The sequence below is a fragment of the Zea mays genome, chromosome 5 (assembly GCF_902167145.1).
Source record: "Zea mays cultivar B73 chromosome 5, Zm-B73-REFERENCE-NAM-5.0, whole genome shotgun sequence".
In the NCBI taxonomy this organism is placed as follows: domain Eukaryota; kingdom Viridiplantae; phylum Streptophyta; class Magnoliopsida; order Poales; family Poaceae; genus Zea; species Zea mays.
This window is the reverse complement of record NC_050100.1, coordinates 21879892-21904811: the sequence shown is the minus strand read 5'-3', so window position 1 is coordinate 21904811 and position 24920 is coordinate 21879892. Positions and strand designations below refer to the sequence as shown.

The 24920-nt window shown below is 46.5% G+C and overlaps 2 protein-coding genes and 1 pseudogene across 2 annotated transcripts; 2 read left to right on the top strand and 1 right to left on the bottom strand.

Annotated features, from left to right (window-relative positions):
- Positions 1-4858: 4858 nt before the first annotated feature.
- On the top strand, positions 4859-16270 carry LOC103626089 (L-gulonolactone oxidase 2-like; annotated as a pseudogene).
- An 808-nt stretch (positions 16271-17078) lies between these two features.
- On the top strand, positions 17079-22671 carry LOC100383851 (uncharacterized). Its single transcript, NM_001176481.2, has 5 exons — positions 17079-17662; positions 17759-17808; positions 21130-21256; positions 21460-21564; positions 21654-22671. The coding sequence occupies exons 1-5, from the start codon at positions 17215-17217 to the stop codon at positions 22274-22276; spliced, it is 1353 nt and encodes a 450-aa protein (NP_001169952.2). The 5' UTR covers positions 17079-17214; the 3' UTR covers positions 22277-22671.
- Positions 22672-23526: 855 nt separating this feature from the next.
- LOC103626087 (uncharacterized) lies at positions 23527-24570 on the bottom strand. Its single transcript, XM_008646468.4, has one exon. It carries the CDS (start codon positions 24133-24135, stop codon positions 23782-23784), a length of 354 nt encoding a protein of 117 aa, XP_008644690.1. The 5' UTR covers positions 24136-24570; the 3' UTR covers positions 23527-23781.
- Between the last annotated feature and the right edge of the window lie 350 nt (positions 24571-24920).

The window sequence follows — 24920 nt, the reverse complement described above, 5'->3', positions numbered from 1 at the left end:
ACACGAAGGCCGTGGGTTTCCCCTTTGCTGTTTCTCCCCCCTTTGTGCTCCGTCTTGCGCCGACCCATCTGGGCTGGGACACGCGACGACAATTTACTCGTCGGTCCAGGGACCCCCCGGGGTCGAAACGTCGACAAATATCACCAAGAATGGAGTTGACGGGATGATCTCTTTGAATCGCTTGGTGGACTCTTGGGTGTGGCGGTCTTTGACCCTGAATTTCTTGCTCATCTTCCTTGTCTTTGTCATGGTCAACTCCCCCTTGATCATTGTCCTCCTCTTGAGGTGGCTCATCCTCTTGATCTTCATTTTCATCATCTTGAGCTTGATCCTCATCTTGAGTTGGTGGAGATGCTTGATTGGAAGATGGCGATTGATCTTGTGCTTGTGTGGACTCTTCGGATTCCTTAGGACACACATCCCCAATGGGCATGTTCCTTAGTGCGACGCATGGAGCCTCTTCATCATCTAGCTCATCAAGATGAACTTGCTCCACTTGGGAGCAATTAGTCTCATCAAACACAATGTCACAAGAAACCTCAACTAATCCAGTGGATTTGTTGAAGACTCTATATGCCCTTGTGTTTGAGTAATAACCAAGTAAAAAGCCTTCTACAGCCTTAGGAGCAAATTTAGATTTTCTACCTCTCTTAATAAGAATAAAACATTTGCTACCAAAGACTCTAAAATATGAAACATTGGGCTTTTTACCGGTAAGGAGTTCGTAAGATGTCTTCTTGAGGATCCGGTGAAGGTAGAGCCGGTTCATGGAGTAGCAAGCAGTGTTGATTGCTTCTGCCCAAAACCGGTCCGGAGTCTTGTACTCATCAAGCATGGTCCTCGCCATGTCCAGTAGAGTTCTATTCTTCCTCTCTACTACACCATTTTGTTGTGGTGTGTATGGAGAAGAGAACTCATGTTTGATGCCCTCATCCTCAAGGAAGCCTTCAATTAGTGAGTTCTTGAACTCCGTCCCATTGTCGCTTCTTATCTTCTTGATTCTCAATCCGAACTCATTTTGAGCCTGTCTCAAGAATCCCTTTAAGGTCTCTTGGGCTTGTGATTTTTCCTGGAAAAAGAATACCCAAGTGAAGCGAGAATAATCATCCACGATTACAAGATAGTACTTACTCCCGCCGATGCTTATGTAAGCTATCGGGCCGAATAGATCCATGTGGAGTAACTCCAGTGGCCTGTCCGTTGTCATTATGTTCTTGTGTGGATGTTGGGTACCAACTTGCTTTCCTGCTTGACATGCGCTACAAATCCTGTCTTTCTTAAAATGAACATTTGTTAGTCCCAAAATGTGTTCTCCCTTTAGAAGCTTGTGAAGATTCTTCATCCCAACATGAGCTAGTCGGCGATGCCAGAGCCAAACCATATTAGTCTTAGCAATTAAGCAAGTATCGAGTTCATCTTTGTTAAAATCAACTAAGTATAGTTGACCCTCTAATACTTCCTTAAATGCTATTGAATCATCACTTCTTCTAAAGACAGTAACACCTACATCTGTAATAGACAGTTGTAGCCCATTTTGCATAATTGAGAAACTGAAAGCAAGTTATAATCTAAAGGATCTACAAGAAAAACATTGGAAATGGAATGGTTAGGTGATATACAATTTTACCAAGTTCTTTGACCAAACCTTGATTTCCATACCCAAATGTGATAGCTCTTTGGGGATCTTCGTTTTTCTCGTAGGAGGAGAACATTCTTTTCTCCCCTGTCATATGGTTTGTGCATACGCTATCAATTATCTAGCTTGAGCCCCCGGATGCATAAACCTGCAAAACAATTTAGGCCTTGTTCTTAGGTACCCAAACGGTCTTGGTTCCTTTCACATTAGAAACAAGCACCTTGGGTACCCAAACACAAGTCTTGGAGCCCTTGTGTTTGCCCCAACATATTTGGCAACTACTTTGCCTGATTTGTTAGTTAAAACATATGATGCATCAAAAGTCTTAAATGAGGCATCCTTCTCATGAATAGCACCTATCAATTCATTTAATTTTTCCTTTTGTTGCATGTTAAGGTCGGCAAAAAAATGTAAGCAAATTATCTTCATCATCACTAGAACTACCCTCATCACTAGATGTAGTATACTTGAGGGTGGTTCTAGTTTGTACCTTCTTCTTTTTGCCGTCTTTTGCCATGAGGCATTTGTGGCCAACGTTGGGGAAGAGGAGACCCTTGTTGACGGCGAAGTTGGCGACATCCTCGTCGGAGGAAGAGTCGGTGGAGCTCTCATCGGAGTCACATTTCCGACATACGTAAGCATCGCCGCCCTTCTTCTTGTAGTACCTCTTCTTCTCCTTCTTCTTTCCCCTCTTGTCGTCGCCCCTGTCACTATCACTAGACATAGGACATTTTGCAATAAAATGACCGGGCTTACCACACTTGTAGCACACCCTCTTAGAGCGGGGTTTGTAATCTTTCCCCCTCCTTTGCTTGAGGATTTGGCAGAAGCTCTTGATGATGAGCGTCATTTCCTCGTTGTCGAGCTTGGAGGCGTCGATGGGGAGCCTACTTGATGTAGACTCATCTTTCTTCTCTTCCATCGCTTTGAATGTGATGGGTTGCACCTCAGGTGTGGAGGTGCCGCCTTGCTCCAAGTCGACGATTTGTTTGGAGCCTTTGATCATCAACTCAAAGCTCACAAACTTCCCAATTACCTCCTTGGGAGACATTAGCTTATATCTAGGATCACCACGTATTAATTGAACTTGAGTAGGATTATGAAATACGAGGGATCTTAGAATAACCTTGACCATTTCATGGTCATCCCATTTGGTGCTCCCGAGGTTGCGCACTTGGTTGACCAAGGTCTTGAGCCGGTTGTACATCTCTTGTGGCTCCTCTCCTTAGTTGAGGACGAATCGACCGAGCTCCCCCTCGACCGTCTCCCGCTTGGTGATCTTGGTCACCTCATCCCCTTCGTGCGCGGTCTTTAGGACGTCCCAAATCTCATTGGCACTCTTTAACCCTTGCACCATATTATACACCTCTCGACATAGAGAGGCGAGGAGTATAGTAGTGGCTTGAGAGTTAAAGTGCCGGATTTGGGCGACCTCGTCCGAGTTGTAGCCTTCGTCCCCCACGGATGGTACCTGCGCTCCAAACTCAACAATATCCCATATACTTGCGTGGAGTGAGGCTAGGTGATGCCTCATTTTATAACTCCACATACAATAGTCCTCACCATAAAAAACAGTGGTTTCCCTAATGGGACGGAAAGTAAAGGAGCACGCTTTGAAATGCGGGGATAGCATAAGGGAATCTTACTAAACTTCTTGCGCTCATGGCGCTTAGCAGTGACGGACGCGACGTTGGAGCCAGATGTGGAGGGCGACGAAGAATTGGTCTCATAATAGACCACTTTCTTCATCTTCTTCTTCTTGTCGCGACTCCGGTGCGACTTGACGTGGGGAGGTGATTCATCCCTTCCTTTAGCGCCAGACTCCCTTGATGGAGCCTTCTTGTGGCTTGTGGCTTTGTCGCCAGTTTCCATCTCCCTCTTGGCGGATCCTCCCGACATCACTTCGAGTGGTTAGACTCTAAATGAAGTATCGTGTTCTGATACCAATTGAAAGTCCCCTAGAGGGGGGGTGGATAGACGAAATATGAAAATTATAACTTTAAGCACACACTACAAGCCGGGGTTAGCGTTAGAACGAATATTAAGTCTGGGAGAGAGGGGAAAACAAATCAACTAAGAAATAATGCGGATGAACATGGTGATTTGTTTTACCGAGGTTCGGTTCTAAAGAACCTAGTCTCCGTTGAGGTGGTCACAAAGACTGGGTCTCTTTCAACCCTTTTTCTCTCTCAAACGGTCACCTAGATCGAGTGAGGCTTCTTCCTTAATCTCATGAGTCACTTAGACCCCGCAAGGACTACCACACAATTGGTGTCTCTTGCCTTGCTTACAAAGCTTGAGAGTAAGAAGTGAGAAAGAAAAGAAAGCCAACCAAGCAAACAAGAGCAACAAAGAAACACAAATGATCCTCTCACAAGTCTTAATGCGCTAGAGTTGAATTGGGGACTTTGAGCGCATCGATCACTTGAATTGTGTCTTTGGAGTGGAGTCTATTGCTCTTGTATTGAATGCAATGTGTTGAATGCTTGGATGGTTGGAGTGGAGGTGGTTGGGGGGGTATTTATAGCCATCAACCACCAAAACAACTGTTGAGGATGGCTACTGTCGATGGGCGCACCGGACAGTCCAGTGCGCCAGCCACGTCACCCAACCGTTAGGGTTTGACCGTTGGAGCTTTGTCTTCTAGTGGCACCGGACAGTCCGGTGCCGCACCGGATAGGTACTGTTCATGGTCCGGTGCGCCTCTGGCGACTGCTCTGACTTCTACGCGAGTTGTCCGCGCACTGTAGCGTTTTGCAGGTGTCTGTTGTAGTCGACCGTTGCGCTGGTAGCCGTTGCTCCGCTGGTGCACCAGACAGTTCGGTGAATTATAGCGGAGTGGCGCTGGAGAAACCCGAAGGTGGCGAGTTCGGAGTTGTACGGTCCTGGTGCACCGGACACTGTTCGGTGGCACACCGGACAATCCGTTGCGCCAAACCAGGGCACTCTTGGGTTTCTTTGCTCCTTTCTTTTTGAACCCTTTCTTTAATCTTTTTATTGGTTTGTGTTGAACCTTTATGTACCTGTGGAATATAATCTAGAGCAAACTAGTTAGTCCAATTATTTGTGTTGGGCATTCAACCACCAAAATTATTTGTAGGAATATTTCCCTTTCAGTTATGGGCCAAAATCACTTCATTGGGCCTTCTCTTTGTCCACTAACCAGCCCAAGCCATATTTGGCGCTCTGTTTCTCGCCTTCTCCAATATCTCGTGTGCTCTCCTCTCTGTCAAGCCATCCAAAGCCGGCACCGGTTTTTTGTGTGCTCGTCCAGCGCCCACGCTCCCAGCACTGCCGGACGCCGACGCACTGTCCGTAGGCGAGTCTACAGGTGAGCGGCGCACCACAGTCCGCGGGCGAGTCTTTCGGAGTTCCGGCGCAGGCGCGCAACACAGTTTGCACGCAAGCGGCGCACCCGCCCTATCGGTCGCCGCTCGGCTGCCCCTAACCTGAGGAGCAGTCCAGGGTCCAGCAGTCGCTTAGGTACCCTTCCTGTTCCAGAATCCAAGCTCCCTTCCAGAATCCAAGCTCAAGTAGGATGAAGGTAAACACTTAAGCAGATAAGGTGTACTAGATTTGCAATTGCAGCAATAATTGATCTGTTGATAATTATCGCTACTCTTTGTTTAGATAAATGAGGAGATTTTTTAGTCGCTTTAAGAGGTTCCGCAACAGGTGGTGCTAGTCCAAGTGAAGTTTCAAGTGAGTTGCTAGTTGGTTTTGCTTGTCTTGATCCAAAGAAGTCATTTTCTATGTTCGATTTGGAGAAGCTTGTTAAGCTTGGTGAGTTATATGATCAAAATTTCACGGTAGTTGATCGTGTAATGTTAACAGAGCAACTCAAGACATATATTGTTCATGTGAGAAGGCGTGCTGCTTTTAGTACTTGTGAAGATATAGCATCTCTTTCTATGAAGATGGTTTAGACCGGAAAGCATGTTGTATTTCCTTTAGTCTACAAGCTAATTGAGTTGGCCCTATTATTACATGTGTCAACGACAAGTGTTAAGATAACATTTTCAGCTGTGAATATAATTAAAAGAGAATTGCGTAACAAGATTGAAGATGACTGGTTTAATGATTTAATGGTTTGCTACACTGAAAAAGAGATCTTCAAATCCATTGACGATGAGCTTATTATTCGACGATTTCAACATATCAAAATTAGAAGGATGCAATTGCCTCGGTCAACATGAACTTAGCGCGATATGTTTGCTTTTTTATTTATATGTTTTTTCTTTGAACTTGTATCATGTATTGATATAAAACTTTGTGTTTACGATGTTAGTTGATTTTGTCGTATGTTTTTTTGCCCCCTGAATTTTTGTCCTGCGTCCGCCACTGCCATGTCACTATTTGTCTAGGAAACAATATAGATAGAGTTTCATCACCACGAAACTCTCTCATCTTCCATGAAACTTTCTCATATATCTCTTCATTAAATTACATGACATGTCACATGTTTTCTTATGTAGTGGTGTCATTTAATAAGAATGAAACTGACATGAAACTCCCACTTAGAATGGCCAGAGTAAACAAGATTAAAGGTCCTAATAGTTTAGACGGGGCAAGGGCACAATAAGCCAGGAGATCTACACGAAAGACCAGAAGAAGGTATCTGTTCTCCATATACCACGCTTGACTTACTCCATATCTAACAATAGATTATTGGGCCCACTTGTCGGGGCTCAGCCACCATTTACGTGCCTCTCTTGGACTATAAAAAGGAGGACACACAATAATGCAGATGGACACAAATACACATAGAGACTCCTAGACAATATAACTCACAGTATATATAGGGTATTACGCTTCCACGTCCTAAACCACTCTAACACTTCTCGTGTTCTTTCATCTAACCAGGCAAATGGTTAGTTGTTCCATATATATAGAACTGCCAACCTGCCATGCTCCCTGCAATGCAAAGCTTCCTTCGCTCCGGGCCTCCGGCAGCTGCTAGCTAGCTGCTTCGAATGGAACGAATGCACTGTACTCCGTCGGCGGGCTGGCGAAGCATGCTGCCGCTCGTCCTGGCCACCCTCACCAGCGTACTGCTGGCCGGCCCAGCAGCCGACCACGGAGCCCTCGGCAGCCCGCCGCCGGACCCCGTGCAGTGCTCGTCCGGCGGCGGCACGGCCGACTGCACCGTGTCGAGCGCCTACGGCGTGTTCCCGGACCGCTCCACGTGCCGCGCGTCCGCCGCTGTGTACCCGGCGTCGGAGGACGAGCTGGTGCGCGCCGTGGCCGGCGCCGCCGCGGCCGGGACCAAGATGAAGGTGGCCACCCGCTACTCCCACAGCATCCCGCCGCTGGCGTGCCCCGGGAGCGGCCGCGGCGAGGGCCTCGTCATCAGTACCAGGCGGCTCGACCGCGTCGTGTCCGTGGACCCGGCGGCGGGGCGCGTCACGGTGGAGAGCGGCGTCACGCTGCGAGACCTCGTCGAGGAGGCCGCCAAGGCCGGGCTCGCGCTGCCCTACGAGCCCTACTGGTGGGGGCTCACCGTCGGCGGCATGCTCGGCACGGGCGCGCACGGCAGCTCGCTCTGGGGCAACGGCAGCGCCGTGCACGAGTACGTCGTCGGGATGCGCATCGTCACGCCGGCGGCCGCCGCCGAGGGCTACGCCAAGGTGCGCGTGCTCACCGCCGCTGACCCGGACCTGGACGCCGCCAAGGTCTCTCTCGGCGTCCTCGGCGTCATCTCTCAGGTAAGGTGGTATATGTGGCCGGCGTCAAGTGAGCATTCTCCCCTCGTCTGACAGGAGTGAACATGACATGATACAATGAGTTCGTCAGTTCGTATTTCGTAATAGTGTAACCGCAACAAACTCTTATGTTCAAGTGAAATTGGCATTCCCGCGTGTTCTTGTTCGTTAAAAACAGACTAGATATATGGCATGGAATTGATTAAGGACTCGGTAAATTTTCTTTCCTAAGCAAATCTGCAGTTTCTTAAAAGCAAAGAATCATAACGTTTGGGCACACATTTGCCTACTTGCACAACTCGATTAAAAGCGGTGCGTACTACAACATTTATTGGCAGACCGCAACGTTTTCTTGGAGTAGAAAACATGATACATAGTTCGGCAATAATAAAGCAAAACAATATCCGCTCTTTCGGCAATAAAGCTTACTATGTACAGTCCCTTATACTCTGAAATCATCGAGTTATTAGATGGATAATAGTCCGTTGTGGAGGGATACATCCGTGCAATCATATATTTTAATCGATCATGCAGTGATAATATTTTACAAACAACCTTTTATTTACGTCTCAATATAAGGAGATGGTTGAATACACTAAAACTAATAGTTAGTGACTAAAGTTAGTTGAGACATCCAAATACCCTAACTAATAATTTGATTGTTAGCTATTTTTGATAAAAAGCTAATAGTTCTGTAGCTATTTATTAGCTAGCTAATTTTACTAATAATTTTTAGCCAACTAACTATTAGTTCTAGCGTATTAAAACACTTACTAAATATCTATACTTATATTATTCGACGACACCATATGGTGGATTATCAAAGATGAAAATTTTTTATTGCACGATTTCATGTTCTTGAGAGACGTTTTAGTCGCCTGACTTTATTTGAGTCCATATTCCAAGATCATGTTTTTAATTTATCAAATAATAAACACTTGATCGTCCAATAATTATGCATTCATATACTCCCGATGCAAGGTGACGCTGGCGCTACAACCTCTGTTCAAGCGCTCGGTGACGTTCAGCGAGCGGGACGACGACGACCTGGCGGAGCAGGTGGGCACGTTCGGGTACCGGCACGAGTTCGCCGACATCGCGTGGTTCCCAGGGCATGGGCGGGCGGTGTACCGCATCGACGACCGCCTGCCGCTGAGCGCGCCCGACGACGGCGCCATGGACTTCATCGGCTTCCGCGCCACCCCCACGCTCGCGATCCAGGCAACCCGCCTCGCCGAGGACCTCTTCGAGCGCGCCGACAACGGCAGCGGCAAGTGCCTGACGTCGCGGGTGACGCACGCGACGCTGTCGGCGGCCGGGTACGGGCTGCAGTGGCGGAGCGGCGGGCTGTTCGCGGGGTACCCCGTGGTGGGGCCGCAGCACCGGATGCAGGCGTCGGGCGGGTGCGTGGCGGGGCCCGAGGATGCGCTGCTGACGGCGTGCCCCGGGACCCGCGCGTGCGGGGCGGCACCCTCTTCCACCAGACCACCTTCAGCCTCCCCGTGCGCCGCGCCGTGCTGTTCGTCGCCGAGGTGCGCCGGCTTCGGGACCTGGAGCCCAGGGCGCTGTGCGGCGTGGAGCTCTACGACGGCATCCTCATACGCTACGTGAAGGCGTCCACGGCGCATCTGGGCAAGCCCGCGCCGCGCGGGGAACCGTCCGGGGACATGGTGGACTTCGACATCACCTACTACCGCAGCCGTGACTCCGGGCGGCCGCGCCTGTTCGAGGACGTGCTGGAGGAGGTCGAGCAGATGGGCATCTTCAAGTACGGCGGCCTGCCGCACTGGGGCAAGAACCGCAACCTCGCCTTCGTCGGTGCCGCGCGCAAGTACTCCGGCCTGCCGCGCTTCCTGCGCGTCAAGGACGCCTACGACCCCGATGGCCTCTTCTCCAGCGACTGGAGCAACATGATGCTCGGCATCGGCGGGAGGTCGCCCACGACGGACGCGCCCGGGTGCGCGCTCGAGGGGATGTGCGTGTGCTCGCGGGACGAGCACTGCGCGCCGGAGCAGGGCTATGTCTGCCGCCCCGGCAAGGTGTACAAGGAGGCCAGAGTCTGCACCAGGGTGTCGTACAATTGATTGGTTGATTGGGCACGTTCGGATTTATCTATAGAAACACCGATATTTATTAGATTAGAGATCTTCATCGTACGAGTCTCTGCAGCTCTGTCTCTCCTTTCTTTCTCTGGATGGAAAATAGTTTGCTTTGCCAGCAGTTATTCTAAAATTACGCAGGCCGAAATGGTGGACACAGGCCGAAATTACACACTTCCGGCCCACGAATGGTGGGCAGCTCGACGACTCATCTCTTCTTTCCACACTACCAGGCAACGCAAAGCCCGGAGCCCGGCGGCTTCCCCCAACGCTATCCGGCACCGCCGCTGGCTGCTCCAGCAAAAGCCCGAGCTCAGTTCATCAATGTCGGCACTGCCGGCCCCACCGCCGGCGCCACCGGCACGCTCCTGCGGCGGTATCCTCGACTCCCAGAACCGTCTTGCTCCTCTTTGTGCTCTAGAAAGCGCCGGGTCTATCCTTCGCCACCTCTGCGGCCTCCTCCTCCTCCGCCGCCTGCCAGGCGACCTCCGCTCCTTTGGATGCTACGCGTCGCCACAGGCATCCTCGATGGTCGCCAACCTTGTGGAGGGCGTGTCGTACCCCTTCTTCTACTCGCTCGCCGACATGGGTACCCTCCCCGACCACCCCACAAGAACATCGCTCGCCTCCTCAAGGCCAAGCGCTTCCGCAAGCCCGACATCTCCGAGACCATCCAGGAGCTGCTCGGCGGCAAGGTGGGGAGGGGGCAACTATCCGGTGGGTTGGTGGTGGACGTGGGAGCCAATGTTGGCATGGCATCATTTGTGGCCGCCGTGATGGGGTTTCGGGTGCTGGCATTCGATGATTCGAGCCCGTGTTCGAGAATCTGCAGCGGATATTCGACGGGGTGTACCTCAACCGGGTGCAGCACCGCATTGTGGTGTATCACGCTGCGTGGCTGCAGCTTCTGATCGAGTTGGGACTATTACGATGCACAGGGTACTGGTTCTGAGCATAGTTTGATTTTCTTTAACAGATTAGCTCATCGTGGCGACCTTGTGCGATCACTGTTATGCATAATTGTTAGCTGCAGACCTGCAGTCATTTAGAATTAGAAAATGCTACTTTCTTTTACCTTTTTAGCGATGAATGAACATCTTTTCCTTACTGGTCTCTAAGCATGACATTTTGATCATGTTATCAGTCGAACAAGCTTGCAGGATGTCATTGTAACTATTGGAACAAGCTTACATGGAAAAACAGTATTACCTGTCCAATCTCATACTGATAAACTTTAATATTGTTAAAGCAACACTACAAACTTTTCATAATAGGATTACTATTTATCTCAGAATATTGTAGCCTGTATATATATATTTTTGAACGTTCATGTACAACCATGATTGATTGGTTGCCAGTTTGCCACTATCATATATCTGAAATTAGGCAAGACATAAGTGCATAAACAAATTGTGCATTCATGTAAGGCATTACAGTTTGGCAATTATTCTGATTTTCTTAGTTTCACAAGAGATATTTGCATAATCTAGAAATCTCAAATTGCTTTCTCCGTGTCTGGGTAATGTTTTTGTTTTGCCTTTTTCCACTACTTATTGTGTATTCTGGTAACCTAGGTGATTGGTCGACTGGACAACAGTGCTATATCTGCAGACGGTGCAAAGTTAGCATTAAGTCTAATGCAGAAATTGCTGTTGAAGTTTCCACAATTCCTTTGGATGAACTTGTTCCAGATACTGAGAGAGTTCTTCTGATCAAAGTTGATGTTCAAGGCTGGGAATACCACGTACTAGGAGGCGCATCAAATTTGCTTTCAAGGAGGAAAGGTGAAGCTCCCTATCCCTACCTTATATATGAAGAAGATGAACACCTACTGCAGGCTGGCAACAGCAGTGCACAGGACATAAGGACATTTCTCACTAGTGTTGGTTACAACCACTGTAAAAGGCATGGAAATGGTGCTCACGGTAAAAGGAATAGACAAATTTGTTTCTGACTGATGCTCTTATGCTCCTAAGCTAGGTTTGTATATGAACTGTGAAGAATCAGCTGAGTTCTGGCAGTTTTGGCCCTTTGTTACTTAGCAATGCCAGATGTTTATACATGTCATGTGCCCAATAGTTGTATTGCACTGAGTTCTATGGTACCCCTTGGCTTTAACTTTTAGGTTAATTTGTTGGTTGCTGGACCTTTTGTCATTACTGTCTCTGGTAGGGAAAAGATGATGTTCTTACTGGAGTTGAGTTAACTAACCATTTGCTGTCAGAAGCGATGTTTTTACCTGACCAGAGGGAGTCTATGCTATAGATACTTGGTATAACATCAACTTTAGCTATTGATTATGTAGCTTCTCTTAAAAATATGTGTGCATGCGCTTGGCATCTTGAATCTTAATGACATTTCCAGATAATAGTCATTTGTTTTCTGACCTTGGAATGTATGCTTAGTACTGAATATCATTACATATATGCTTCAGTTTTTCCTGTGTTTTGAGAAGCATCTAGGATTTTTTTGTTGAACAGCCAAAATAGTTTAACTCAGTTTTTGGGTTACCTTGCATATTTCCTTTCAGTTGCATAGTTTACCCACATACATTTTTAACATGATTACTATGAATGAGATTTGACATGACTTTTAACTGAAATGCTAAGATCTTACAAACAAGAAATATTTGGTTAAAAAATAACAAGCTGATTCTACCATTTTCAGAAGTACTGTGATAGTTTAACTAGTAGTACTTTGGAGTTAAATTAATATTGTTTCCATATATAATTATTTGGAACAAATTTCCTTTCCGAAGATTAATGTTACATCAACATCTATCTATATTGAATCATATGTTTCAGATTGAAAATACACTATCTTCATATTTGCAATCTCTGCAAAATTTCACCATCTATTTCAATCCAAGGGATGTGTGCAATCTTTGGCCAGTCAACTCCATATTCTTTTACGAGCCTCTCCTTGAGCAGTGGGTGACAGAGTGCAACTTCAATCTTCCTAACTGACAGAGGCAGTGGTTCCTCTGCCAGTGATTCCAACGCAGGGCAGTTCCATAAGACCAACTTATGCAGGGATTGCATGCTGGACAGAGTGGAAGGAAGTGATTGCAGTGTGTTGGAACCAGATATACATAAGCTCTGGAGTGATTTTAGCTGTAGGAGGGCATCATTGTCGTCTGCACTGAAGGAGGTGATCTCTGAGCAATCTTGGATGTCTAGGCTCTCAATGAGTTCAAGCCTTTCTTTTAAAAGTGAACACCTTAGTATTGCCATTTGATCAGTGATAATGCTTCTAAGTGACCTAAACCTTTCAATTATTTCATTGTTTGTTTGTGCAGATAATCTGGCAAGTAACAGGGGGCAATTGAATATGCAAAGAGATGAGACACTGGACCTGCCAGTGGTCACATGTGCCAACTTTACATCATGGTGGTATGGCACCCAATACCCTTTCCTTGCAATTGTTAATTTGTTATCTCTGTAAGGTTAGGAGGCACTGGAGGCAGCGCTTTTAGCTTATTGCAGTCCTTGATCACGACATTCTGTAGATTCCTCATTGTCTGGTCACTCCATAACCACTCATTGAGTTCTGGCATGTCATCAAGCACCAGCTCTTCTAGTGATTGGAATGGCTTCATTTGGCTGCCACTGCCATATGCCTCTGGGCCTATCTGTCTCAACATTTTCAAATGCTGCAACCAGATTGTTCGGATGGAGGGAAGCTGACCAAGTGGTGGAAGCTGCTCCCATGCATTTCAGCCACTTAGGAAAATAAGCTCAAGATTGCTTAACCATTCATTTTTAAGCCAATTAGGGGATTTGACTCCCATCCAACCCACGATGTCTAGTCTCTTCAGATTTTCGTGCGGTTGGAGAGCTTCTAGCACATCCTCTTCCTTATTTCCATTTACCTCATCTCGATCAGATGCCCACATTAGCTGCAGCACAGAGAGCTGGCGTTTCTTGCAAAGCATTGCTTCCTTTGCCTCAATTGGAGCTTCGACATTCTCAAGGTTTCTGATCTGTAGGGATCCTTGGAGTTCTAGTAGGTACCCAAGCTGAACTATACTTTGTGTTTTCTCTCTGGTAACCTTGAAAGTTGGCAACCTCTGAAGGCATTTCAGCCTGCCAATGTCTGTTATAGCTGAAATAATCTGATTAGCTGCTGTGAGATTCCGTAGATTGACCAAGTTGTTCATTCTGGAAGGCAATTTTCCAAGCCTACAACCTGATAAATTCAAAACCTGTAGGTGGTAGAGTTTGCACAAGAATTCTGGTACTGTTGCAATGGTAGTAGATGAGATATTTAGGTAGCGAAGATGCACACAATTTGATATGCTATCAGGAAATCGTCCCATCATGCACAGGATAAATCCAACACACGGAGGCTTCTTATGTTATTGAGAGCCACTGGAGGGATGGAGACATTAATTGGAGCCACTGTTCTGCTAGTAAGGAAAATGAGAGTGCGTAGATTCTTGTATGGGATTGTGTCATCAAGTGCTGAAAGTCTATCTAGATGTACTGATAGATGACGCACTGACGATGGGATTCTTGTCCTTTCATCACCTCCTATTCTGAAGCATTCTTCAGCTGCCACTGATTTTGCGAGCTCATAAATTACAGGTGGCATCACATAATAGCTGACAAATTCTTTCTTCTGTATCGTGAAGAATGACTTATTACATAGATCATTTATGTATTCTTTCCCAATGTCCTCCAATCTCCTGCAACCATCTGGGTGCACAAAACCTTGTGCTAACCACAGCAGAATCAGCTGCTCAGCTTCAAATTCCCAGTTTCTGGGGAAGATGCTGCAATATGCAAAGCATTGTTTCAGCTGTGGTGGTAGATTGTCATAGCTCGTTCGTAGAATTGGCATGATTTCCTCCCATACTGCATTTCTCTGCAAGACTTGTTTCCACTCATCTACACTGTTGTTACGTTTCAGGTGTCCAGCTACCACCTTTGCGGCAAGAGGAAGGCCACTGAGTGTCTCAGCAATTTTCCTTCCAATGTTCTCCAGTTTTGAGTCGATGGTATGTTTTGTCTCATCAAACACATAAGTCTTTATCAGGGACCAACAATCATTAACTTGCAAGGTCTCCAGATTAATTATAGAGGATGATTGTAGCATCTCTGCTACTATACTTGACCGAGTTGTCAAAAGTATCTTGCTCCCCTTTGCTCCGTCCTTCAGAGGGGCTAGCAGCTTCTGCCAGTTCTCTTGTTCTATTGCTATTGTTTTGTTGTCACTGTTCCAAACGTCATCTAAGGCAAGGAGGAAACGTTTTGAAGCAAGCCTTGCCTTCAAGGCGACTTGAAGTCTATTGAAATTTGCTATGCCACCATGCCTAAACCGACTGCTGGAAGCTGACTCCAGCATTTCTTTTGTGATTCTCAACTCGTCCAAGAGAGAAGTAACACAAATCCACATCCTCACATCAAAGCTCTCTGTTATTCTAGCGTTGCTGTACACATGCTGTGCTAGAGCAGTCTTACCTATGCCACCTACACCAACAAACAATAGAGACAACAGAAACTGGGTTCTCGACCTGAGAACTTATCAGAGCAGTTACCAGCTGTTGGGCTTCGAAGTCCCGCCCGGTGATTCTCCCGTAGGGTATTGAGCTTGTCATGGCGTTGCGATTGCTGCTTCCGATGTTCCTGGGTAGACTGAGTACTTCACTTACTCCACTTGTAACCTGCTCAATACGCTCCAACAGATTTACCATCTTATTCTTTACCCTTGCTGATCTATCCCAACATGGTTCAAGGCTAGAAGCAGCGACACCTTGGCTGTGAAACCGGGAGAGCATGAAGGCACTGATTGGGCTACTGCTCTCGTTTGCACTTGATTCTTCTACCTCATGGTGGAGACGGTTGTACTCAAGCTTGTCTAGGAGGTCCTCTGCATCATACATAACATCTCGGAGCTCTCGCATCCATGGAAGGGAGCTGTAGGAGAGTGCGGGTACCAGCTCGGCACCATGGAGAACTGACTGCGTGCGAAGCAAAGCAACACGAAGCCTGTCCAGCTCATGCTCGATGCCACAGTCGGCCGCCCATTGCCGGAGCTGGTAGGACAAGTATTTGTCGAAGATAACCTGGATGAACCAGCCACCTATAGCCAAGTAACTGGAGATATCCATATTGCCAATTACTGAGATTGATATCCTTTCTTAAGACCTATAGTCTCTCATATACTGGTGGACACCAGGTCAAAGTCTTCCAAGTCTTTGAAGGATCTTCTGCACCATATGTTAATGGGGCTACCTTTAGTTTTGAAAGGGACACATTTGTCAGCTTTATTCATATGCTGGTTCCTTTATGAACCTTAATGCACCCTTTTCAACTGACCCACATTACCTGTGGTTAGAGACTTAAATTTCTAATCCTAGACTTTGTTTGGATCTCAGGTAAGGAGCCTCTGATACACAGAAAGCATGGAGCATCTGACATCCTTTGGCTGGATTCGTGGAGTACAGTTTGTAGGAGTTTTGGTATGAAGAATAAGTCTAGATGTTTTGGGTCGAGTTTCTTCGCATCAGTTTACAGGAGATTCCAATCCTCTCTGGGTTAGCTAGGCCCATTTGGGGCCACTCGTCATTTTGTTGTCAGAGATCCTGCTGCCTTTGTTTTATCCAAATACACATGCAGGGCTGGTTTAGATATTGGAGAGCGCGCAGTATTGGTTGTCTTCAGTTTTGAAACTTTGATCGCTAAAAATGGTAGAGGGGTGATTGGGTGAAAACGAGCTGATGCGAACGGACAACCTATATCCTATCCTTGTGTATTTCAATTGGATTTGAGTTAGGATACGGATAGTTAGAAACCTGACAAATATGAATACAAGGATCAGATATATACAAATATTATTTGGCCGGACATATGCAGATATTAGATACTTGTATAATAATGTATGAATTGCTCATCATTTAATATAATCCGGTTCGAGTATAAAATAGTTACACGAGCATTGCATAATGCATAGATCAACAGAATAATATAAGAATAATATAACAATAAGTTTAAATTATACAATAGTCTAATACAATAAAAAACGTGATGTATTATAAAGTTATAGATCTCTTTGACATATATGATTTTTATATAAACTTTATCATCATCTGAGTTAATGTGAACATTATAGTTTTATAAAAATATTACACAGAAAAATGAAAATGGATACCCAAAACTTACGTATCTATAATTCCATATTCAATATAAAAATCCGGATATTTACTAAATAGTCCTCACTTCGAATTTGAAGCTGCACTATCTAGATACTATTCATACCGGTTCGCATCTGAAATATTTGTATTATCCCCAAAAATTATTAGGATTTGCACCTGTTTTGATTAATCTTCGTAATAGGAAAAGTAACTCATTGGCTAGCTATGATAGAGAAAAGCTCATTACTCTGGGTAGATAATTCTCCTCTTCTGTCTTCCATTTAATTGTACACGATGTAACTGCCTTTGTGAATCAATAAAGCTAGCCACAAGGCTTTTCCTAAAAAAACAGTATGGATACTTCCATATGCTTAAGAACATTTAACAAAACTAGAAAATCATAAACGCCGTACACAGACAGTTGACATACATGAGCAGTGTACAAATAATCAAATATGACCGAAGTATAAACCCATCCCTTGTCTCCTTTTGATGATCGGGTACAACCCGACTGAGCGACGCTAGAGTCGTGCGTCGTGTCCCCTTGGCGCGGCGCCCACCTCTGACCTCGCCACTGGAGATGCTGCTGCGCCAGAGCTGAACTAAAACCCCGGGAAATCAGGCAGCAGGCCGCCGGAGGAAATGGAGCAGCTGGTGGGAGTTCACCATCACCACCACTCGCTCTCCCCTCGGGCTCCTCGCACCCCGACCCGCCCGCAGCCGCAGCCGCAGCCGCACCCGCTCCTCCACCATCTCCCGTCCAACAGGTTCCGGGATCTCCACTCCCAGATTCACAATCACATTCACCCCGCGGTCCCCGCGGCCAGCAGGGTGCTCCGCGCCACCCCGCCCTTCTTCCTCATCCTCCTCGCCGCCGTCTACCTGCTTGCCTCCGTCACCATCTTCTCCGCCCCCACGCCGCTGCTCCGCCTCCGATTGGCCTCTCCCAGGCCGCTGATCCTCCCGAAGCCCGCGCCACCGCCGCCGCCGCCTGCGCCGGAGCTCTTTGATTTAGACGGCGGGAGTGTCCGGGTCCGCCTCACCAATGTCGGCGCCGCCGTCACCTCGTTCCTCGTCCCGGACAAGAACGGTGCGGGTTCTCTTTGGTACCTGCCTTCTGTTTGCTTGTGCTCTACAGCGGCTCTGACTCTTCTGTTTCACGATGCTCGGCTCGTCTTCCTCCCAGGGGTTCTCGCTGATGTGGTGCTCGGATTCGACTCGCTGGATCCGTACCTGGTGAGTTCTTGATGCATGCGGTTTCATTTGGAACCATTAATTAGCGCACTGGCACATTTCTTGGAGATCTCTGCGGGAGTCGAGTGAGGAGTCCGAAGGGAGATATTTTGTTGTTTTCCGACTTTTGAAAGTCAACTTGTGCATCCCAGCGCTGCATATTTTTTTGTTAGCTTGTGTAAATGCCTCTGCATGTGTGCTAGGATCCCATTTTTTGGCCCGTAGGTTACTCAGTTATCATAGCTTGAGTTCTGTAATACTCCGTATTATAGTACTAGAAGATGAGGTAGTATTTTTTAAATATTTTTTTCCTGCGAAAGTGCAGCCAAATTTACTGATCCATAGAAACCTAGAATACTGTTATTAACTACAGTATTATGATGCTATCTACCAGTAATAACAGTATTAAACCTTGTATATGTAAGCTCTGTTTTTTAATATCTCTTGTGTTCAATTAATTATACTAAAACATTTGGTTGTACCGTTGGTAACGGAGTAAACACACATTCAGGCATTACTCTCATCTTTTCTTGGTAACTTGGAGCATCCATTGTTTGGTCCAATATGCGTCAAGACTTCAACGACTGTGCTGCCATGCCAAACTACATTGAGCACTCAAAAGTGTGAAGTGTAAAAGTAAACTTAAAATATGAAGCCTCATTTGATTTAGTTTCTCCTGGGTGTTGCTTATAAGTTACAGCGCTAATACTGCATAACAGTTTATTGATTTTGCCTCCGACATCATTCTGCTATTGAGTATTGACAAGTTTTACCTCCAACTCCAAGGATCTGAACTCCAGTGCCATCTGTTACATTTCTTATATGGTTCTAGGTCATAGCATTTAATTTGAAATAACATTGAAATAAATCCAATACTCAGTCCAACACTTAATTTGTTTCAGTATTGTTCATACTGTAGCTTTCAGCATGAGTTTTTATTTTGGTGAACTGTTAAATTGTCTTGCATATTTTCCTGTTTTTAAAATCTTTCCTTCCTGTATACGAGTGTAACTTCATGCTAATGGCAGCATGAATCGGTGTTCCAGCACTTACTTTAGAAACAACAGCTGGAAGATTGTGGCTGTGTGCCTCTGCCACAAATTGCATCTTTTTTTCAGCTTGAATCACATTTTGCCAAACTGCATTATGGTGGCCAGCTGGCACAGCTAGCCAAGAGTCAGCATTTAGAAGTAAATGCTTTTTCATTGCTTGATAGGAACCAGGAATTGGTATGTTTGCTGATGGAACTGAATTCTAAAGTTTGGTTGACGTCCTTTTCTACTACTGAACCACCTTAGAAGTTAGACCTACCCCATCTGGTTTACAAATGCTTACCTTTTGGACATGAGTTAGTCAAACTTTAGAATTCAGTTCCATCAGCATGTCATGGCTGGCGTGCCAATGATGGGATAAACACCACAGGAAAGATGGCTCGGTGGAGTCAGCTTTGTTGGAGATGAGGTCTAGATCAAAGATGAGAAGAACGAACAGTCGAACACAAGAGAGGGACTACATTGATTGTTTCTTGCTTGCCTTTAATTGATACATCTTCTTTCCTTATATATGGAGTTTATACTTGACTCGTAAGAAATAGATCCAGTCTAATACTACTACCATATCTTATTTTATCTCTAACTCTAACTAACCCTAAACCAGTCGCGGGGCAGTGGGGTTGTGTAGCTGTCCGCCAGCGGGGTTGTGTAGCTGTCCGCCCAGTCGTGGGGCAGCTTGTCTGCTGCTGTGGTCGCCAAGCAGCAGGGCTGACCAGCCACTCGCCCACATCGGTTCGCCCAGCCACCTTTGCCCCTGTTTGTTTCAGCCTTTTGGAGCTTCTGGCCACCAAAAGCTGCTGCGGACTGCCAAACGCTCAGCTTTTCAGTCAGCTTCTATAAAATTCGTTTGGGTAAAAACCATTCAAAATCAACACAAACACATAATCGGTTGAGTCGTTGCAATAGTAGGAATCCGTCACTTTCTAGATCCTGAGTCCTATGGACACCTTTATCTTCCTCCGCACGTAATCCTAATGATACTCAGATTCTCTACACAGCCAGATTCTCTCCATAGCCAGATTCTCAGAAAAGCTGGTCAGAAAAAAGCTGAACCAAACAGGCCATTTGTAGTCCACCCTCAGCCGCCTTTGCCGACCCACTGCCAAGCTCCAAGCCACCATCGACCCGCCGCAGGCATGATGCTGTCTGCCCTGATTTAAGGTTTCGCTCGCTTGATGGGGATGGGATCGGGAGAACAGGGATGGCCAAGATAACAGGGGACACATTAGAGAGGTAACGTGGGTGGGCTGTTTTGCACTGTAGAAACACTGTTTACGGAGTGAAGTTTGAAATAGGAGACATGATAGGGGATGAGATAGGAGAGTTGCTGGTGATAGCCTAAGGGGTATATTTGACATCAAAGTTAGACGGAGCTTAATGTCAACGTGTGGGTTCAGCTATGTCAGTCACACAAATTTTAACAGAAACTGACGAAATGGCATTGATGGAAACAAATTCCAAATGATGGCAGTGAGGGGAAATGGAGAATTTGGATGGCTTTGAAGGAATTCGGAAGTCCTATAATTTTTAGTGGCACAAAGGGAATAGGCTCTTATTTGAACTTGTAGACTTTAATGCTCTTTTCTAAAGACTTGGTCAAAGTTGGACTGAGGACAAGGCCAAATTGAACTATTATGGAATAGAAGGGGTAGTTCCTTTCTTTCATCAAGTACTTTGTTGAAAAGGTTTATCAAGGGTGGGCTGGGCACAATGGTTGCCTCCACTTATGTCCTCAAGGAGTCAAGGTCCTGGGTTTGAATCAGCCTCCTTGCAAAATAAGCAAAGACAAGGTTGCCTAGGAATTCCTTTCCCTATAGGCCTGGAGTCCACCTAATGTGGTAGTTTCTAGTGCTGGGTACACCCTCTTACTTTGTTGAGAAAAAAAAATGAAAGTACGGTTTCAGAAATGAAAACTATCTGGAGAACTGATATTCTTTGTCGGCTGGCACTGTTATTCTGCAGAACTCCTTTGGATCCCCTAAACTTCAAAATGGCCTTCAAAATCAGCCATAGGTGGTAGGTTATCCACTTTCGTAGTTCAGGTATTACTTCGATTTTCACGAAATCATAGGGGGTGCGAAGTGGATTTCTTCTTAATTTAGGTTTGCATTCCTTTTCCGTTTGCCCTTACACCTTAATGTGCATTCTTTCCTTCAGGGATTAGCTTCACAACTGTGGCTGTTGTTTATCTGCAGTTTGTAAATTGTGATTTACGTGTATCTCAGCGATCAAGAATTGCTTTGGTGCTAACAGTTGGAGTCTCTTTGATCAGAATGGAACCTCACCTTACTTTGGCTGCATTGTTGGTCGAGTTGCAAATAGAATCAAGGATGGAAAGTTCACTCTAAATGGGGTGCAGTACAATCTGAGTATCAACAACCCACCTAACACTCTTCATGGTAAGCCAAATCAGTATCTACTGAACTATAGTCAGTTGATGTATGTTATTACCAAGTCTCTTAATTTGGTATATCTATTTGTATTAGGAACACCTAGCATCCAATACAGATGCGTGTTTGCACATAGAAAAAAAAGAGATGTACATCACTTCAACTATTTGTGCTTCTGTTCCATCAACTAATCTGGGCAATACCATATCCAGGTGGGTTTAAAGGGTTTGACAAAACTATATGGGAAGTTGCCGAGTATAACAAAGGGGACAAGCCCTCAATCACCTTCAAGTATTACAGTAAAGATGGAGAGGAAGGTACTGCAACAACTACCTTCCATGAAAAAATAACTGTACGCATGCCTTAATTCAATGAATATTAACGCTGTGAGGGAAAAAAAAACCAGGTTACCCAGGTGATGTTTCTGTCACTGCGAGATACTCGCTTCTCCCAAGCGCGACACTGAAGCTTGAGATGGAAGCTATACCACTGAACAAGGCCACACCCATCAGCCTAGCACAGCACACCTACTGGAACCTGGCAGGCCACAGCTCAGGAGACGTGCTCTCGCACTCGGTCCAGATCTGGGGCTCTCAGATAACCCCGGTAGACCAGACCTCAATACCTACAGGCGAGCTCATGCCAGTGACTGGCACCCCCTTCGATTTTCTGACCGGGACCAGGATCGGAAGCAGGATCGACCGGGTCCCCGGCGGTTACGATCACAACTACATGCTCGACTCCGGCGAAGTGAGGTCAGGCCTGCGGCATGTGGCGCACGTCGTGGACCCGTCCAGCTCGAGGGCCCTGGACATCTGGGCCGACGCGCCTGGCGTGCAGTTCTACACCGGAAATTCTCTTGGTGGCGTCGTGGGCAAAGGAGGCGCGGTCTATGGGAAGCACGCTGGCCTCTGCCTCGAGACGCAGGGTTTCCCCAACGCTGTTAACCAGCCGAATTTTCCCTCGGTCGTGTTTGGCCCCGGTGAGAGGTACAGCCATACGATGCTGTTCGAGCTCTCTACCGAGTGAGTCATGTAGCCCGTCTGCCTGCCCGTGTAGATAGATAGATATACACCGTTTTTATTTTCCTTGTTGTTTTGTGCTTGCGAGTAGTCAAGAAACTGTGGCGCGCGCGGCGGTTGTTCAATTGATTCTTGGTTTAGGGCTGAATGTTGTAGCAGGAATGCAGCAAGACTAGTAGGAAAGGAACGGATTTGGGGGGAGGTACTAGGTTACTAGGTCTGCATCTCGTTCTGATGTGAACCTGTCACTTGTGTGTGTGTTGAGTTTAGTTCATTCAGGATTTAGCAGTTCTTGCATGAGGTAGGCTAACATCGCATTTCCTGTCGAGAGAAAAACTCGATCGAAACCTGAGTTTAGTATGGTTTCAGGATGCAGCAATCGACTTATCGACATTCACGTTCACAGTGCGCGGGGGTTTAGGCTAACATCGAGCTGGAAAATTAGCTCGAGGCTCGCGAGCCGGCTCGAGCTCGGAGCGGCTCGCGAGCCTCTTCTTCGGGCTCGTTTTTGCAGCGAGCCGAGCTGGCTCGTTCCAGCTCGCGAGCCGGCTCGCGAGCCTTGCAAAAATAGTCAATTTATGGAATAATAATGAATATTAGATAATTTTATGGGTAATAGCTTATTTTTTAGTCTTTGATGATGAATATATTACAAGTTATAATTTAATTTACTCATAATATAGAATGATGATTTTATATTTCAAATTTATATAATGTTAATTCATCAAATAATGCAACGAAAAGTACTAAAATATGGCTCGCGAGCCGAGCCGAGCCGGCTCACGAGCCAAGGTCGAGCCTCTTTCACCAGCTCGTGGAATGGGCGAGCCGAGCCGAGAGCTCGGCTCGTTTCCAGCCCTAAAGTTTATTGTCTCTTGTTTATACTTTGCTCAGTTATTGTTTGTTTCGAATATACTTATACGACTTTCAAGGCGAAAACACGTGACTTCAACGTTTTGACGAAGATTTTTTTTGGTACAAGAGTTGTAAAGTTTAGAAGTTTGACCAAGAGGTATATGTGATCCAATAGACCATTTTAATATGGTTACGGAGAGCCGACGTGGCTTGTTTAAAAAAAAAACGAAGCAAGAAATCACATTGTCCAAATGCAGGGTTGGTTAATGGAATATTTGTTTTTTATTTATTACGTTTTAGTTTAAAAATAAATTAGTGGACGATAAATATTCGAGAACGGCAGTAGAGGATGCAGATGGAACAACACATTCGAAGTAAGCAGATTGTGAAGCTGCAATTCTGTGTCAATGTTCAATGTTGCTAGCAAAATAGATATTATTATTATTATTGGATACGAGTCAAACCACAGTCGTCATACATCTACCACTCCTAAACATCACTGAACAAGCGGAAGCAAAAGAAACGGATGAAAAAAATGGCAAGACATCATCCATCCAGTACCCTATTGGCACAGATCTCTCCGGATCTGAATCTGATCTGACACTGCATAATATCGATCCTCCTGCATGCCCGGCCCTGCCCTGTGAGTGTGACCAGCTAGTCCTGCTGAGGCAGGGCGTCCCCGTCCCCGTCGTCGCCGAGAGGCCGGTACCGGACCCTGGACGGCCGCTCCCTCCGGCCGCTGCCGGCGGGATCCTCCGCGACCTCCGCCGACGAGCACATCCTCGGCAAGAAGGACGACGCATTGCCTACTACTGCGGCGCCCTTCTTCGGCCTGGGCTTCTTGCCGCCGTTGCTCCGGGGGCTGGCGCCGCCGGCTGCAACGACCTTGCTGCTCTTCTTGCCGTGGCCGCCGGCGACCTCCATCCTCCGGAAGTGCTCGACCTCCCGGAGCACCAGCGAGCCCACCGTGCCCTGCGTGCCGACCTCCACCGGCGCCGCCATCGCCATGCCGGCCGAGGCAGCAGCAAGCAATGCTCGTCGGCACCGTACAGTGCCCGTGGCGGCCCGTCCGTCGCTGGGATTCAGCAAAGGCGACGCGATGCGATGCAAACAGCAAAGCAGAGCAGGGAGGTGGAAGTGATTGCGGGGGCAGGAGGCGTGGACGCTACTTCAGTACCCGACGAGATCGCATGCGCATGCTGTCGAATGCAAGTGGTTGGTCCGTCCTTCCGTGGATGCATTCGTTAGAGACAAGACAAAGCAAACCATGGTCCCTATTGAATTAATGGAGAGTGATCATCGTCCGTCCTGAGACTCACAGTCACAGTGGCGCGCGCTTCCATGTGTACCCAACTAGTACAGCGCGCACATCTCATCTTTCTGCAAACAAATTAATGCTAGGGGAGGGGATCATGGGTCATGGCAAAGTGCTAAAAAAATTGTGCCTAAATTTTCTGACGAGTTTAGAAGACAATCTTATGTAACCGACTAATATAATTAAAAGAACAAACTACATGACCGAACTGTCTATTGCCTCAACAACAACAACAATCAAGCTGCGATTAGGAATGGTTATGTCCACACCAGGGTTAACCTTCCCGTTTTATAACCAGCACGAAAACGGGATTTTACCGAATTTTGCCTGGATTTCGAATTTCTCGCTCGATTTAGTTTTCAAATTTGAATCTACCGAAATTCGCTATTTCTCGATGGGTTTCACCATTTCTCGAGCGAGTTTCGCTGCTTATTCACGGAGAAAAATCGACAGGATATATTTACAAATTATTCAAATC

Bases quoted from the DNA above. Each gene is read 5' to 3' on its own strand.
- LOC103626087 (XM_008646468.4), bottom strand. From the start codon at position 24,135: ATGGCGATGGCGGCGCCGGTGGAGGTCGGCACGCAGGGCACGGTGGGC.
- LOC100383851 (NM_001176481.2), top strand. From the start codon at position 17,215: ATGGAGCAGCTGGTGGGAGTTCACCATCACCACCACTCGCTCTCCCCT. The intron at 17,663-17,758 runs GTGCGGGTTCTC...TCTTCCTCCCAG, and splicing joins CCTCGTCCCGGACAAGAACG to GGGTTCTCGCTGATGTGGTG. The intron at 21,565-21,653 runs GTACTGCAACAA...AAAAAAAACCAG, and splicing joins CAGTAAAGATGGAGAGGAAG to GTTACCCAGGTGATGTTTCT.